Source organism: Salvelinus sp. IW2-2015, unplaced genomic scaffold (assembly GCF_002910315.2).
Source record: "Salvelinus sp. IW2-2015 unplaced genomic scaffold, ASM291031v2 Un_scaffold3741, whole genome shotgun sequence".
Lineage (NCBI taxonomy): Eukaryota > Metazoa > Chordata > Actinopteri > Salmoniformes > Salmonidae > Salvelinus > Salvelinus sp. IW2-2015.
Window position 1 is genome coordinate 19028 of NW_019945017.1, and position 16533 is coordinate 35560.

General features: G+C 42.3%; 1 protein-coding gene and 1 long non-coding RNA gene across 2 annotated transcripts in view; both read right to left on the bottom strand.

Moving 5' to 3' along the window:
- The window catches only part of LOC112076422 (uncharacterized), a 27861-nt gene extending 17069 nt beyond the window's left edge, over window positions 1-10792 (bottom strand). Inside the window, exon 1 of the long non-coding RNA XR_002895186.2 lies at window positions 10106-10792. This is a non-coding gene — a long non-coding RNA (uncharacterized lncRNA). The remainder of the gene's footprint in view (window positions 1-10105) is intronic.
- A 1804-nt stretch (window positions 10793-12596) lies between these two features.
- Window positions 12597-16533, bottom strand: part of LOC139026018 (transmembrane protein 200A-like) — a 10764-nt gene continuing 6827 nt past the window's right edge. The window contains exons 3-5 of the mRNA XM_070441313.1: window positions 14855-15165; window positions 13863-14303; window positions 12597-13674 (exon numbers count right to left, since the gene is read on the bottom strand). Of these exons, the coding sequence (XP_070297414.1) occupies window positions 13359-13674; window positions 13863-14303; window positions 14855-15165 (1068 nt within the window). The 3' untranslated portion in view covers window positions 12597-13358. The remainder of the gene's footprint in view (window positions 13675-13862; window positions 14304-14854; window positions 15166-16533) is intronic.

A 16533-nucleotide genomic window follows, 5' to 3' on the forward strand; every position in this document is an offset into this window, starting at 1 on the left:
TTAGAAACCACCAAAACAGATCTAGAGTTAGGAAAACACAAAACAGATCTAGAGATAGGAAACACAATCTCACCACTTCAGAGCAACAATATTCTCAAACAGATTTTTTAAAAAGAGAGAGACAACACCAAAGGTCCTGCACCTGAAAGGAGCCCTATTCCCTATATAGTGCACTACTTTTGACCAGAGCCCTATTCCCTATATAGTACACTACTTTTTTGAACCCAGAGCCCTATCCCTATATATAGCCACTACTTTGACCAGAGCCCTATCCCTATATAGGCCTACTTTTGACCAGAGCCCTATTCCCTATATAGGCCACTACTTTTGACCAGAGCCCTTGTAGGGAAAGTAGGTAGTGGAGTCATTTCTGACTCAGCCAAAGACAAGGACGTCACCATGGCCCACTTGAAAAGAGCCTTCAAAGAGAAGCCAACGCTAAGCACTCCACTATAATACCCATAGATAACCACCCTCCTCCAGCACCGTAGCTTTACAAGGTCAAAACAAGGTCCATCCATACTGAAGAGTTGGGAAAGATAACGGTTATCATCATTGTGCAGGCGCAGATTGAGCCGGTATCCGTTATCTCACCCCTCTCACCGACACCAAGGAAGTTTTTGCTAGCCTACGCAAAGCTAATGCTCACGTTTCCCAGACCACACTCTCTCTGTGTTTGTGTGAGAGAGAGAGAGAGATCAACCACACTCTCTCTCTGTATGTGTGTATGTGTATGTGTGTGTGTGTGTGGTGTGTGTGTGTGTGTGTGTGTGTGTGTGTGTGTGTGTGTGTGTGTGTGAGATCAGACCACATTGAGACTGGGAGGGAGGGAAGGACAGTGTCTGTACACACCTGGCAGAAGGAGGGACTGGGACAAGGTGAGAGGGTAAGTCTTCTCTGCTGATGGCACAAGTCTGTGATGACCACGCCGACCTACTCACCACCATTCAGCTCTATTCTGCTCTACTCAGCCACCATTCAGCTCTATTCTGCTCACTCAGCCACCATTCTTGCTCTACTCACCACCATTCGCTCTATTCTGCTCTACCAGCCACCATTCAGCTCTATTCTGCTCTACTCAGCCACCATTCAGCCTCTATTCTTGTCTACTCAGCCACCATTCAGCTCTACTCAGCACCATTCAGCTCTACTCAGCCACCATTCAGTGCTCTACTCAGCCACCATTCAGCCCTATTCTGCTCTACTCAGCCACCATTCTCTGCCTCTACTCAGCCACCATCACTCTTTTCTGCTCTACTCAGCCACCATTCAGCTCTATTCTTCTCTACTCAGCCACCATTCAGCTCTATTCTGCTCTACTCAGCCACCATTTCATTCCTATTCTGCTCTTACTCAGCCACCATCAGCTCTATTCTTCTCTACTTCAGCCACCCATTCAGCTCTATCACGATGTTATCTTTTTGCTGTATAATTATTTTGGAAAACCCATATTGGAAGACGGAACCATTACCGTTCCCTAAATCCTATTATTTTACGGTGTATTACATTTACCAATATAGTGAATTTGCCTACACATGGTAGGAGAAAGTCAGATTTAAGTGTGCTTATTATTTTACATGCTTTAATTCCACTATCTGTAAAGTTGACATTTTTCTCTCAAAATTAATGCCACACAAAAGTGAGAACCTTTGTGGAATTCCTGAGAATTGATGCATGCACCCAATCCAATAGAAACACGTTGCAAATGAATTTCACAAATCCCATATATAGACCAAGGTCCCTACCCAAACCCTGTATCTCAACTGGCCACCTTGATGCAAGCCTGTCCATTAAGCTCAATTGCATAATCAATCTGTGAAGATAAGGTTACTGTAACTACCCCAGTCACCCAGATATATCCATTAAAAGTCTATAGGCAAACTACATCAGAAGAAGTTCCTTCTGTAAGCTGCTGTTTGAGTAATTAGAACATGTAATGGCAATCTCGACTGACTCAATCATATGCAGTTATAATCAGCTGCCTCCAGGGCAGACTTTCAATAGTCTTCTGTCTGTAAAAATGATGCGCAAAGCAAGCAATGACTGCCGAAACTATTTAAGATAAACTTGGCTTAAACTGAGTTTCTAAACGATGATCAAAATCAGCTGCCAGACTTTGAAATAATGTCCCTCAGACTAATGAATCATAGACTGATTGTCACGATTTTCTGTGACCTTAGTTCCTTTGTTTTGTCTTTTTTTAGTATGGTCAGGGCGTTAGTGGGTGGTTTTTTCATCTTAGTTTATTCTAATGATTTTCATATTTCTGTGTTTGGCCTGATAGGGGATTCTCAATCAGAGACAGGTTTAGTCGTTTCTCTATTCGGAACCCATATTTCAGTAGCCTGTTTCTGTTGTTGTGGGTGTTATTCTTCAGTCTTTTGCTTCTGCACCAGATAGAAATGTTTCGGTTGCCACTTGTGTTTTGTAATTTTGAAAGTGTTCACTTTCATAAATAAGATGAACACTTTACCACGCTGCACCTTGTCCTCTCTTTCTCCCGACGACAACCGTTACAATATATTTTAATATCATATACAGTGCCTTCGGGAGTATTCAGACCCCTTGACTTTTTCCACATTTTGTTACCGTACAGCCTTATTCTAAAATTGATTTTTTAAATCGCTCAGCAATCTGCACACAATACCCCTTATGACAAAGCGAAAAAAGAGGGTTGTTAGGAAATTGTGCAAATGTACTAAAATAAAAAAAAAACTGAAATACTGTCTTGCCTTAATGCCAAGCGTCATGTCTAAAGAAACCTGCACCATCCCTTACTGTGAGCATGGTGGTGCAGCATCATGCTGTTGGATTTCAGTGGCAGGACTGGAGACTAGTTCAGGATCGAAGGAAGATAACGGAGCAAAAAAGTATCTAGAGAGATCCTTGATAAAACCTGCTCCACAGCACTCAGGACAACTCAGACTGGTGAAGGTTCACCTTCCTTCAGGACAACGACCCTAAGCACCAAGCCAGACAATCCAAGAGTGCTTCGCGGACAAGTCTCATGAATGTCCTGATGGCCCAACAGAGCCCCGGATTTGAACCCGATTGAACATCTCTGAGAGACCTGAAAATAGCGCTGAGGCACGCTCCATCCAACCTGAAAGAGCTGAAGAATCTGCTGAGAAGATTGGAGAAAACTCCCAAATACAGTGTGCCAAGCTTGTAGCGCCCCATACCCAAGAAAATCAAGGCTCGTACTCATGCCAAATGTGCTTTCAACAAATGTACTGAGTAAAGGTCTGAATACTTTAGTACAGTTTAATCGGAAGTTTACATAACACCTTAGCCAAATACATTTAAGAACCTCAGTTTTTTCACAATTACTGGCATTTAAATCCTAGTAAAAATTCCCGTCTTAGGTACAGTTAGGATCACCACTTTATTTTAACAGAATGTGATGAAATTCAGAATAATATTTAAGAGAATGATTTATTTCAGCCTTTTATTTCTTTCATTACATTCCCAGGGCGTCAGAAGTTACATAACTCAATTAGTATTTGGGCATTTCTTTAAATTGTTTAACTGGGTCAAAACATTTTGGATAGCCTACCAAACAAGCTTCCAACAATAAAGTTGGTGAATGGCCCATATCCTGCCTACAGAGCTGTGTAAACGGAGTCAGTTTGTAGGCCTCCATTGCCACACACGCTTTTCATTATGCCCACACATTTTCTATAGATTGAGGTCAGGGCTTTTGATTGCCACTCCAATACCTTGACTTTGTGTCCTTAAAGCCATTGTGCCACAAACTTTGGAATGATGCTGGGCGTCATTGTCCATTTTGGAAGACCCAATTTGCGACCAAGCTTAACTTCCTGACTGGATGTCTTGAAAGGTGCTTCAATATATCCACATCATTTTCCTGCCTCATGATGCCATCTATTTTGTGAAGTGCACCAGTCCCTCCTGCAGCAAAAGCACCCCAAACAACATGATGCTGCCCTACCCCCGTGCTTCACTTGGGATGGTGTTCTTCGGCTTGCAAGCCTCCCCCTTTTTCATGCAAAACCATAACGATGGTCATTATGGCCAATTATGCTATTTTGTTTCATCCCGAGACCGGAGGACATTGCTCCAAAAAGTACGATCTTTTTCCCCATGTCACGTTGCAAACTGTAGTCTCGGTTATGGCTTTTATGCGGTTTTAGAGCAGATGCTTTCTTCTTGCTGAGCGGCTTTCAGGTTATGTCGAACATACGGACTCTTTTACTGTGGCATATAGATGCTTTTGTACCTGTTTCCCTCCAGCAATCCTTCACAAGCCTTTACAAGTTTGTTCTGATTGATCTCCACTTTTCGCCAACCAAAGTACGTTCATCTCTATAGGAGACAGAACGCGTCTCCTACCGAGCGGTTATGACGGCTGCGTGGGCCCATGAGTGTTTATACTTTATACTGATATTGTTCTGTACAGATATGAACGTCGTAACCTTCAGGCATACTGGAAATTCTTCCCAAGGATGAACCAACTGTGGAATCTACAATTTTATTTCTGAAGGTTTGTCTGATTTCTTTTGATTTCCCATTGTCAAGCAAAGAGGCACTGAGTTTGAAGGTAGTCCTTGGAAATACATCCAAGTACACCTCCAATTGACTCAAAATTATGTCAAATTAGTCCTATTCAAAGCTTCTAAAGCCATAACCATCATTTTCTGGATTTTCCCAAGCTGTTAAAAGCCACAGTCAACGTAGTGCATTGGTAAACTTCGGACCCACTGAAGTTGTATACAGCTGAATATAAGTAAAATAATTTGTCTGTAAACAATTGTTGGAAAATAACTTGTGTCATGCAGAAAGTAGATTCCTAACCGAGCTTGCCAAACTTATAGTTGTTAACAAGAAAATTTGCTGGAGGGTGAAAAACAAGTTTAATGCACTCCAACCTAAGTGTATGTTAAACTTCAGACTTTCAACTGTAAATGTATATTTCATTACTTTGTTTTAGTTTAGCAAAACATGTCAATAGAAATGTTTTACTTTGTCACTATGGGTATTGTTGTAGATTGATGAGGAATAAAAACAATTTAATACATTTACAATAACGCTGTAGCAAACAAATGTGGAAAAAAGTCAAGCGCTACGAATACTTTCCGAATGCACTGAAAAACATGAATTATAAATAACTAACATCCTAAAATACACAATGACGAACCGAACAAGCTTTTTCAAATGTGTCTTATATCCTGAATAATGACTTTTAATAGATATATGTTCTTACTCGCTGCTGTTAGGCTATATTTCCTGCCATTGAAAGAACAATTGCATTGACAAAGAGCACTGCCACACACTGTATAGATGTCTGGTTGTGATAAAGGCTGTTTCAAAAATACAGAAAAATTAAATAGTTCAATCCAGAATAACTTTTTCTTATACCTGCATAGTCACCATAAGGCTCCTACTCAAGGAGCTACCGACCACCTCAGAACCCACTCCTCTAGGGAGTACCCCTCTTCTACAAGTTTTATTGCAGGCTTAAAAACGGTCCATAAGCCTTTCGTGGTCCACCAGTTTCCGATTGCAAATGTGTTTACTAGCAAAAGTAATGAAATGGGGAGAGGCAATTTCCGCAGCATATTGTAACCTGCAATGGCATATAGCAGGGACAGTGCATCGTTAAAACTTTCAGTCAAGATATTACAACAAGCTAATTTTCTCATGATGCATTTTCTCTTTCTGTTGGACCGATGTCACACGTCGCATTCGTACAAGTAATTTTATAGGCTTCCGCCGAGTCACATTTGCAGCTTCATTCTCTACAGAATCATTTTTCCTAAACTCAGTCCCAATAGAAAGACTGAGGGGACTTTCGCAAACCTACAACACGAAGGTAAGAGATTACTTTTGTAGTTTCCCACGCTAATGTTAAAGTATTCCCGTTTTCATACTGTGTTTCTAAAGTAACTACCCCTCACCAACATATCCCAGTGTAATAAAACCACGGGGCAGCGGATAACCGAAACATTGCTTATCAGGTTGCATAGTGAACATTTGCCCCTTGCCGAATGTTCGCGGTTTCTTTCTATGCCGTTAAATAACATCACACTTCAAAACAATAGTACAGCATTCCGGGCAATTGCCAGACTTGTTACTCTGTGGGCATATAGGGCTACATCCATGCATTGTCTCTCTATCTATAATAGACTATCAGCCCATACGTTTATATGTTTATAAAAACATTGAATAATGGTTGATAACTGTATACATTTCCTCCAATTACTTAATTTCCTATGCGTGACATAGCCTATTCCCCACACTCACAATTCAGGCTTTTAACACTATTTATTGGGACTATGATTCTATTTCCAGTTACCCACTTTAGAGACTAACTGTAGAGTAGCCAATCCAATATTTCGTGGGATATGATGTAGTAGCGCCTGTAGTCTCCCTGTGGATTGACACTTCATCAGTTACAATCAGCTATACACAATGTTGAAGCAACCGTGTGCGCCCAGTAGATAATGGTATATCAGTTAACTGAGTATTGTTGTTTGGCTGCCTACTGTACACCACTTCTGGTTATTCATAACATATAAAGGAAACAGGCCTACCCCCCCCCCTCCACCCTCCCCACCATTAAAACCGGTTTCACTTTCCTTCATTAAGAAGCGGTGTAGTATCTCGCATTAATCCCACAGCGTGCTAATGCATGTGATTCAATTACTGCTCTGATGAAACTGATAGACCGCCAGCAGAACATGGACAAAAATAAAAAACCCATGCCTTGAATCATCAACCTTTGTGCAGCTTATTGCTACATCATGATAAAGACAGACCAGCTATCACATGTGACTGACCTTTAACCCCAATCTGTGTCTCTCTCTCTCACACACACACAGTGCTGCCAAATAGCTCTCAAGTGTAAGACAGGAGAGTGACTTTGCCTCCTGAGCAAATACGCTTTGTGTCAGTATGACAGTCTCAAAATGACAATATCATTGATTCAAATGCCTCAGATACCTCAGCTAAATAGGCTGCTTCTACACACAGGTAAGCCCAATTCCATACTGACAAAAGAGCTCATCTGATTGGTCAAAATGCCAATTAGTGTAAAAAAATATCAGAACTAGGCTGCCTGTGTAAACAACAAGCATACAGACACAGTAAAGTACACCTTATCAATACCATGTTTCATCTCTCAGTGTTAACACTACTACAGTAGGTCTCATTACCATCTCTCAGTGTTAAACCACTACAGTAGGTCTCATTACCATCTCTGTGTTAACACACTACAGTAGGTCTCATTACAATCTCCAGTGTTAACACTACTACAGTAGGTCACATTACCATCTCTCAGTGTTCCACTACTACAGTAGGTCTCATTAACCATCTCTCAGTGTTAACACGACTACAGTAGGTCTCAATACCATGTTTCATCTCTCAGTGTTAACACGACTACAGTCTCAATACCATCTCTCAGTGTTAACACGACTACAGTAGATCTCAATACCATCTCTGTGTTAACACTACTACAGTAGATCTCAATACCATCTCTCAGTGTTAACACTACTACAGTAGATGTCAATACCATCTCTCAGTGTTAACACTACTACAGTAGGTCTCATTACCATCTCTTCAGTGTTAACACGACTACAGTAGGTCTCATTACCATCTCTCAGTGTCAACACTACTACAGTAGTCTCATTACAATCTCTCAGTGTCAACACTACTACAGTAGGTCTCATTACAATCTCTCAGTGTTAACACACTACAGTAGGTCTCATTCCATCTCTCATGTCAACACTACTACAGTAGGTCTCATTACAATCTCTCAGTGTTAACACTACTACAGTAGGTCTCATTACCATCTCTCAGTGTCAACACTACTACAGTAGGTCTCATTACAATCTCTCAGTGTTAACACTACTACAGTAGGTCTTCATTACCATCTCTCAGTGTCAACACTACTACAGTAGGTCTCTTTACAACTCTCAGTGTTAAACACTAACTACAGTAGGTTCAATTACCATCTCTCAGTGTTAACGCGCTACAGTGGTCTCAATACCATCTCTCAGTGTTAAACACTACTACAGTAGGTCTCATTACAATCCTCAGTGTTAACACTACTACGTAGGTCTCATTACCATCTCTCCATGGTTAACACCACTACAGTAGGTCTCAAATACCATGTTTCATCTCTCAGTGTTAACACTACTACAGTAGTCTCATTACCATCTCTCAGTGTTAACACTACTACAGTGGGTCTCATTACCATCTCTCAGTGTTAACACCACTACAGTAGATCTCAATAGTAAGTTAACTATTACTGACAAAACAATAAACGTGACGTTCCATGGACTTTACCCCGCTCCTATCGCCTAAACAGTGGAGGCTGCTGAGGGGAGGACGGCTCATAATAATGGCAGGAATGAAGTGAATGGAACAGATGAAAACCATGTGTTTGATTCCATTCCGGTCCTTATTATGAGCAGCAGCCTCCGCTGTTCCTAAGATCTAACTGCTCAAAAGACAGAAGCTTTTATTTATTTTTTGCTTCTATATGCTTCTAGTTCATATAAACCCCATTTTCAACCACTGACCATTGCGCATAGTGAAAAAGAACGTGACAACAAAATAACATACATACTGCCCCATTTTGAATCAAAACTACATCCATAATTGAAAACCATTATGATGATAAGTCACATACATATATGTGCCACAACCAATAGGATTAGTCAGCGCTAGTTCATTGTCAGCAGATATAGTCGGCACCATTGACATAGACCCGATAACCGTTTTATATCTACGGTCAGCAAATTAGTTGCGTGACTTCTTCAGTCCTCAGACACTCTTCAGAAACAAGTAGAAAACATCACATGAGAACAGACTGAAGACACTTCCCCTTTTCCAAACCTAAACCCATCTGTTGCATATGAAGATGTCTGCTCTCGGTGAGACGAGCGTGTCTGTCTGTGTGTGTGTGTGTGTGTGTGTGTGTGTGTGTGTGTGTGTGTGTGTGTGTGTGTGTGTGTGTGTGTGCGCAGGAAAACAAGTTGTGCTTGATCAGCAGTTTAAACAAGGAGGAGAATTCAGGAAGGTCTAAATGTGAAGGAATTCTGTTAGAAGTGCTGATATCAACATGTCACAATCACACAGTCGACAGTCAGGACAGGCTTGGGTTATCAGACGCCATTACGAGAGAGTATTTATTCTGCCTACAAAGATAATAACGTGTCTGGTATGATTAGTTCCTGGAACTGTCTTTCACTTAAATCATCAGTGTATTATCTTGATGTTTTAGCATAGTGTTTCAATTCAACTGGTGATAAAGAATAATATATTATTGAGTATACTGTATCTTTATTTGTTGAGAGAACAATGTTATGGGGCAAGATTAAATGCAAGATTATTGTTAAAAAACAAAACACTGAGGCTACATGGAGTCTATTGCTGTGGTACTCACCATGTCAGTTGCCAGTAGCAGACAGACAGGTCACAGACAGACAGGTCCCACACAGACAGGTCCCAGCATGTTGAAGGACAAAAACATTCTGTTAATAACTCCCACGCTGTATATCACCATGTATTGTACCCCTGTTCACTACCGCAGTATTAAATATGTGCACTAATTTTGAAAAATGTATTGATTTTGCTATAAAAACTCAACAACAAAAAAATCACCTAGATCATTCATTGTCACCCTGAGTGCATGGACAGTCGGTTTGGGCAGAGTTAAAGGCAAAAAGCAGAAAGAATATAATTTTTTAGAGAAATGTGTCCTGTGACAGAGTGCGATCACAAGGGTCACATGTTCTCATATAGCGAATAACCGCAGCCTATAGTTGTATTTCGGGATAAATATATATTCAAAACGTTCACACGTGGTGAAATATGCAGTCTCATATTTGTTTCTCAAAATGATAGTAGGTATTCCCGAAATTTCGTTTCGGTGCTGAATCATAACGTGCTTTAGTCTCTAGATGAAAGGGCACAACATATTTTGACAAGTCAACTTATGGTCTGCAACATCTGGTTCAAATCAGTCAGATCAGCACGTTTCAAAACTGTCGCTCCTTCTAACAAAATACACTTTACCAGATTTGATTCTATCCCRTGGAGAGAAAAAAACTCACATTATCTCAAACTTAAAGCAACTTACCTGACTCGTGTTCTTCTCAGAAACCTTTTCACAACCCTTTCACGATCCCAGATGTGACAAAACTGTCCCAAAGGAGAAGGATTTCCGACAGTGCGACGCCGCTCGCAGAATGTTTTCTTCACAACTGTCTTGCTTCGTTGGGAAGTTTTTACAGGCACTACGACCACAGAGTTTTTAAACCCAGATACGCAACATCGCGAGATTTCCGGGAACGCTTGAGCAACAGACCAAACGGACCAGGCCGGGATTTGGGTTTCGAGAAGTCAATGAGAGACGTTGAAAATTATTCCTTAGTTGTTAATTTTCTCAAAATCTAAAGGCACAACCTAGATTCGAGCATGTTATTACTCAAACCGAATGAAAGTGACAAACTGACAAGTTTTTATTTATTTTCGTAAAAAAAAAAAAATGTATATCGAAGGAGTGCCAGTTCTGTGCAAGATGACCGTTAGACCCAAGGACGTGTTTCTATACATGAGCGTAACTAGCCAATGTCGCCATGACATCGCCTACAAGCAGGACCGGTCCTGGCCATTCTGACCCCCTTCGCTGACAAAACAATTGCGGCCCCCTACTAGACTAGTCCCAGTAAGAAAAATGACGTTAAAAATACGTCTAAAATACTTTTTTATTTTCCATACGTTGAATCCAGGTTCATTTTCGGTTCTGAATGAAAAGGTGAAAAKACGTTATTTATAGACATATATGTTTGGTTCAAATCAAGGCTGGTCCAAACCTGATAAAAMTCGGAACTAAACATAGATGTCTACATCAAAAAAGAAGTCCGGACTGGACAGGACCAAAAAAAACCTGTCCAAACGGCGTCAGCCCGTCCTCACTGAAATATAGCCTACAGTGTCACATGAAATTACATTTTACGAATGACCATCTATGTGGTAGGTCTACCGTTTGTAAAACACACAAAAAAGACGTCCAAAAGACGTCGGTGTTGGTCCATGCTTACTGGGGTGTAGCCTACCATGTCAGCCCACAATGGGATTGTATGAATGCCCATCCATGTGGCAGGGCCAACATTTGTAAAACAGGCCCCTGCATTGCCTTTATTAGTCCTGATTCCTGTGACTAATCCATTTGGCTATTTAAGCTGTGAATATCAGCTATCCAACTTTATCAGGGGTTATCCTGAGCCTATTTGCAATGTGTTTACACAGCGTGAAATCAGAAGTATTTTCTTTTTTTCCGCTATGATCAGCTTGTCAAAATGTACAGATACGAACTTGAAACCACTGATCATGTCAATTTAGAAACACGGGATGGATCTCCTGGAGAGCAGTTGTGAGTAGCCTGATTGTCCATAATGTCTATTTTAGTTTGACCTGATTGGGCGCCACTTAGGGCGCCATTGCTATTCTATCGGAGAAACCTGCATGATGTAAAAAGTGTCCGTCTCTTTACAATGTCATCCATTTTATCTCCAGCCTGCAAGCTACAGAAAGGGCCACATACTCTTTCTACCTTATCCTATATCTGCTACATGATTTATGTAAGATTTGTTTGGGGGGGGCAGAATATTTGTGTAGCGCCGCAGTGATGCGTCTCTCGAACAGCACTCTTTTTACACATATACATTATTTACATATACATAACTTAAGTCTTTAGTTTTAACGCTTACGGACAGAATGGAACCATTTGACAAAGAAAATAAATACAAACAAGATRGTAGATTATATTTTGTAAGGGGAACACAAAAAGCAAGCAAGGATCTTGGGTTACAAATGAAAAGCATACGGGTCACATCAACGCATCGCCCCTCGTGCTCATTCCCCGTGCTGGGGAATGGACAAGATTAGTATTTAGCATCCCTCCCTGCCTTTGACAACAAAGTGGTCACTGCTTATCACAGGGGGGCATCAGCGTTCACCTAAAAAGCCCTTAGGCCACATGGTTGAGAGAGAGAAATTGTCCTTGTTTCGGGGCAGTGTTATGTGCGTTTTTATGTGTTGTTGGAGGTGCGTCTGTTGGTCAGTTTAGCTCAGAAAAGTGCCTACAAGTGTGATCAGGGGTTTCTTTTGGAAAAGCTTGTTTTAGCCTATCTTSATACTGTACTATCTTTGCTGCTACTTCTACAGAATGTTCCGGCTGCTCTATCACCACCTCTCTTGGTTTCAATTGTTTGCACATTCATTTCAAACATTGGTAAAAGTAATTGGTTAAAGTCAGGGGCGCAACTTTTGGATTTAGAAGTGGGGGGGGACATAATTTTTTGATCTAGTCTGATAAACACTCCAAACAGCTTACACGACCGTCGTCCTAAAGCCTTGCCTCATTTTGTATCACATTCCAATGATAAAACTAGGGGGGGGGGGGAGTTGCACCTCTGGTAAAAGCACAACCACAGAAAGGAGAGCTTCATAAAATACCTTGAGGTTGACAGAAAAAGCAATAACACATTTTCACCACTAGATGGCCATGTTGGACTGATGTAGAGAGGGAGGGGGGATGGGAGATCAGTAAAATGTATTAGGCCATCTACATTAGATCCCACTTTATTTATTCATAATTAAACGTACATCCAACAGTCAAAACTTAATTTTCACCTCAACTCGACACAAAATCTGACCGATATTCTACCTGAGATTCCATTTCTTGGCACATAGAAATACCTAGAAACTATTTCTTAAACTAAAGCTTTATTTTGTGTCACAGATTCATTAAATCTACACTTGCCGTGTCTCATAGGAACATTTCAGAACAACATAATTCTACTACAGCTATAATTATWWWTWTTTTTTAAATAATATCTACATGTTTTTCGATACAAATTATTGCTGTTGTTACATTGAATTTTTTTTTTGAATAGTTTGATCTAGATATTGGTTTGTTGGTGTGGATCACCTCATGTTGGTGATCTGGAAGTCAACGGTGTCCACGGCTTTCAGACCTAAAAAAATGGTCTTATATATATATATACCAGCGTCCACGTTCTATTGCCATCAACTGTGTAGATCCAGCTACAGTAAAAACCTCGACCCCAAACACATAGGAAAGACAGGGTTCTATCTAAAAACAATAACATGACAAGACATGTCATATCTGTCTCGAGTTCTGTTGAAGAGCTGGGGGCCACTCTGATCACACCCTCTCCTCTGATCTCCCGAGTTCCTTTAGGCCGCACCTTGATTCTAGAYGGGGTTTGAGCACTGTCTTTACCTATTGATATCCGTCTAAATGATAACATGCCAAGGCACAACTATTTAGGGTTCCTCTGTTGAAGAGCTGGGGATTACAGTAGCTAGAGTTCAGATAAAGAAGAGCTAAGGGTGACTGTTACTCCCCCTCCTTCTTCTTCTTCTCCCTGAACTACTGCTACTTCCCTTTCCTCTTCCTGGTTCGAGTCGGGCACACGGGAAGTTGCTACAGCCACTGCCTCGAAGGACTCTCCGCCCATGGTTTCCAGTTTGATGTATCGCTTACTGTTCGACCTCTCCAGACGTGGACAGCTGAGCCGCCGGGCCCTGGAGAGGGAGTTGAGTGACAGGCGAGACCCCATCTCCATCATCACCCTGGAGACATGAGTGGGAGGGGGGAATAGTTGGGAGCCCTGTGCCCTGAGTCAACGAGGTTGAGCTCCTCCTGAAGGCATCCTTCAACGAGCCCCTTCTTGAAGCATCCTTCTCTTTAGAGCCCAGACTATGGCCTGCTACCTGCTCTTCCTCAATCCCATTTTCAATAAAATCCTTGACTTTTATGATCTCTTCCTCCAAGCACCCCTCTGTCACCTCTCTCTCAGTCTGTCCCCCTTCCTCCTCCACCAAGCACCATTCTGTCTCCTCGCTCTCGGGTCTGTCCCCCCTCCTCCACCAAGCACCCCTCTGTTTCCTTTCTCTCGGTCTGTCCCCCCTCCTCCTCCACCAAGCACCCCTCTGTCTCCACTCTCTCGGCCTGTACCCCCTTCTCCTCCACCTCACAGCTGTTCAGTTTGATGACAGGGAGCTTGAAAGCTTTGACAGATGAAGAGACGATGGAGCCTATACCCTCCCACTGTCTGGGGTACGAGGCCTGATCTGAGTCCCACTGCCTGGGGAGCGAGGCCTGCTCTGAGTCCCACTGCCTGGGGTACGAGGCCTGCTCTGAGTCCCACTGCCTGGGGAGCGAGGCCTGCTCTGAGTCCCACTGCCTGGGGAGCGAGGCCTGCTCTGAGTCCCAGTGTCTCGGGTAGGGCACCTGCTCCGAACACCTGATTAGATAAGATTAGAAAACGTAAATGTAATTTATTTTGCAACACATACAATGTACGCTTGTTCAACCATCCTTATCATGCGAGGTCACATTCTATTTTTCTACACGTATCTAGAGAACCAGACAGTGATCTCGTGTGATCAGGACTGTCAAACGAGGCTATGGAAACTGTATCACATACTGTAGACAAAAAATGTACAGTACCTACGCTTTTGGTCCCTGGAGATACTGTAGACAGTGTCTGTGAATGTCTGGTTGTCTCTAGACCAGCTACGCTGCCTCTCAGTCATCGATGGTCGTCTGGACTGCTGCTCTGTGCTGACGGACTCCCCCTGGTGGCCGGACTCGGTATTGGAAAGCCAGGAGCCGCAACCAAGCTCTAGCATTCCACCGGGGTTGAAAGACCCTGAGTATACAGTGGGAAGAAAAGGTATGTGAACCCTTTGGAATTACCTGGATTTCTGCATAAATTGGYCATAAAATTGAAGATCAGATCAAATTTATGCAGAAATCCAGGTAGTTCCAMAGGRTTCACATACTTTTTCTTGCCGCTGTACATCAACACTACCTCTGGACTGTACGTAGTCGACCAGTCCGTTACTCGGCGAGTAGTCCTTGGTCCGTGTGCTGTGGAGGTCGATGACCGTGGAGTAGATATCTCTGAGGTTGATGACTTTGGTCTTCTTGTCTCTGTTCTCGTGAAGCACGGCGTTTGCGCAGATGAAGATAAATATGCCTATCCCCATGACTAAAGGCCCAAACACCTTCAGGTTGTCTGAGTACAGATAGTTGTCCAAGAACTCGGAGAGCAACCCACCTGAAGGATGGGAAAGAAGATGGAGGAGGGGGGAGAAAACTGACTAACCCTTTTTTAACCAGGTCAGTCATTACAATAATGACCTGACCAAGATGAGAGCGAGACGCCTAAGCAAAGCAGACAGAATGAACAACATGATGAATGTTGTGTCTTGTAAAGTAAAAATATCTTAGTAAAAAAATAACCCACCTGAAGGTATAGGAGGGGTAGATACCGATACAAGTACACTAGCATTAACAGGTACAAGTACAGGTAAACTTCCATTGACAACAACACTTGTCTGGTTCATCAACTCGACACTCGTCTGGTTGGTCAAGTCCCCAACAGTCTGGTTGGTCAACTCCCCAACAGTCTGGTTGGTCAAAAACTCCCCAACAGTCTGGTTGGTCAACTCCCCAATAGTCTGGTTGGTCAAAAACTCCCCAACAGTCTGGTTGGTCAACTCCCCAACAGTCTGGTTGGTCGAACCAAAAAAAATAAACAAGCACGTCTGTTAATTGAATATCTTCCAGTGTGAGCTAACTCATGAAGCTGGTGAGAGAATGCCAAGTGTGTGCAAAGCTGTATCAAGGCAAAGGTGGCTACTTCGATAGAATCTCAAATATAAAATACATTTTTAATTTGTTTAACACTTTTTTGTTTAACTACATGATGTCCATATGGTTATTCATAGTTTTGATGTGCTTCATATTATTCTAGCAATGTAGAAAAATTAGTAAAAATAAAGAAAAACTCTGGAATGAGTAGGTGTGTGTACATTTGACTGGTACTGTACATGCAGACAAAAATCACACATTGTTAAAACAACAGACTTGTAGGTCTACTGTTACCTGCGCCTGGTCTCTGTAGATTCTAACACACTTTCCGGAACGTCTGGTGATCTCTGGACCAGCTCCGCTGCCGGCCCGCCATTGACGGTCGTCTATACTGCTGCTCACTGCTACCTAACTCCGTCTGGTGGCTTGACCGGTAGTGGAGGGCCAAGGGCTGCGACAAGCTCTAGCATCTCGCCAGGATTGAACGAACCCGAATTTATGTCCACACTGCCCCTGGACTGCACATAGTTCACTAGTCCGTTAATCGGCGAGTAGTCCTTGGTCCGTGTGCTGTGGAGGTCGATGACCGTGAGTAGATATCTCTGAGGTTGATGACTTTGGTCTTCTTGGTCTCTGTTCTCGTGAAGCACAGCGTTTGCGCAGATGAAGAGAAATGCCAATCCCCATCACTAAGGCCCAAACACCTTCAATGTGTCTGAGTAGAGATAGCTGTCCAGAACTCGTGAGAAACCCAACCTGAGGGAGGACGAGGACTTGTAGACACAGGTACAGGTTGAGTAACAACTTCCATTCATAACATCACTCGTCTGGATTTGTCAACTCAGCACTCGTCTGGTTGGTCAACTCTCCCAACA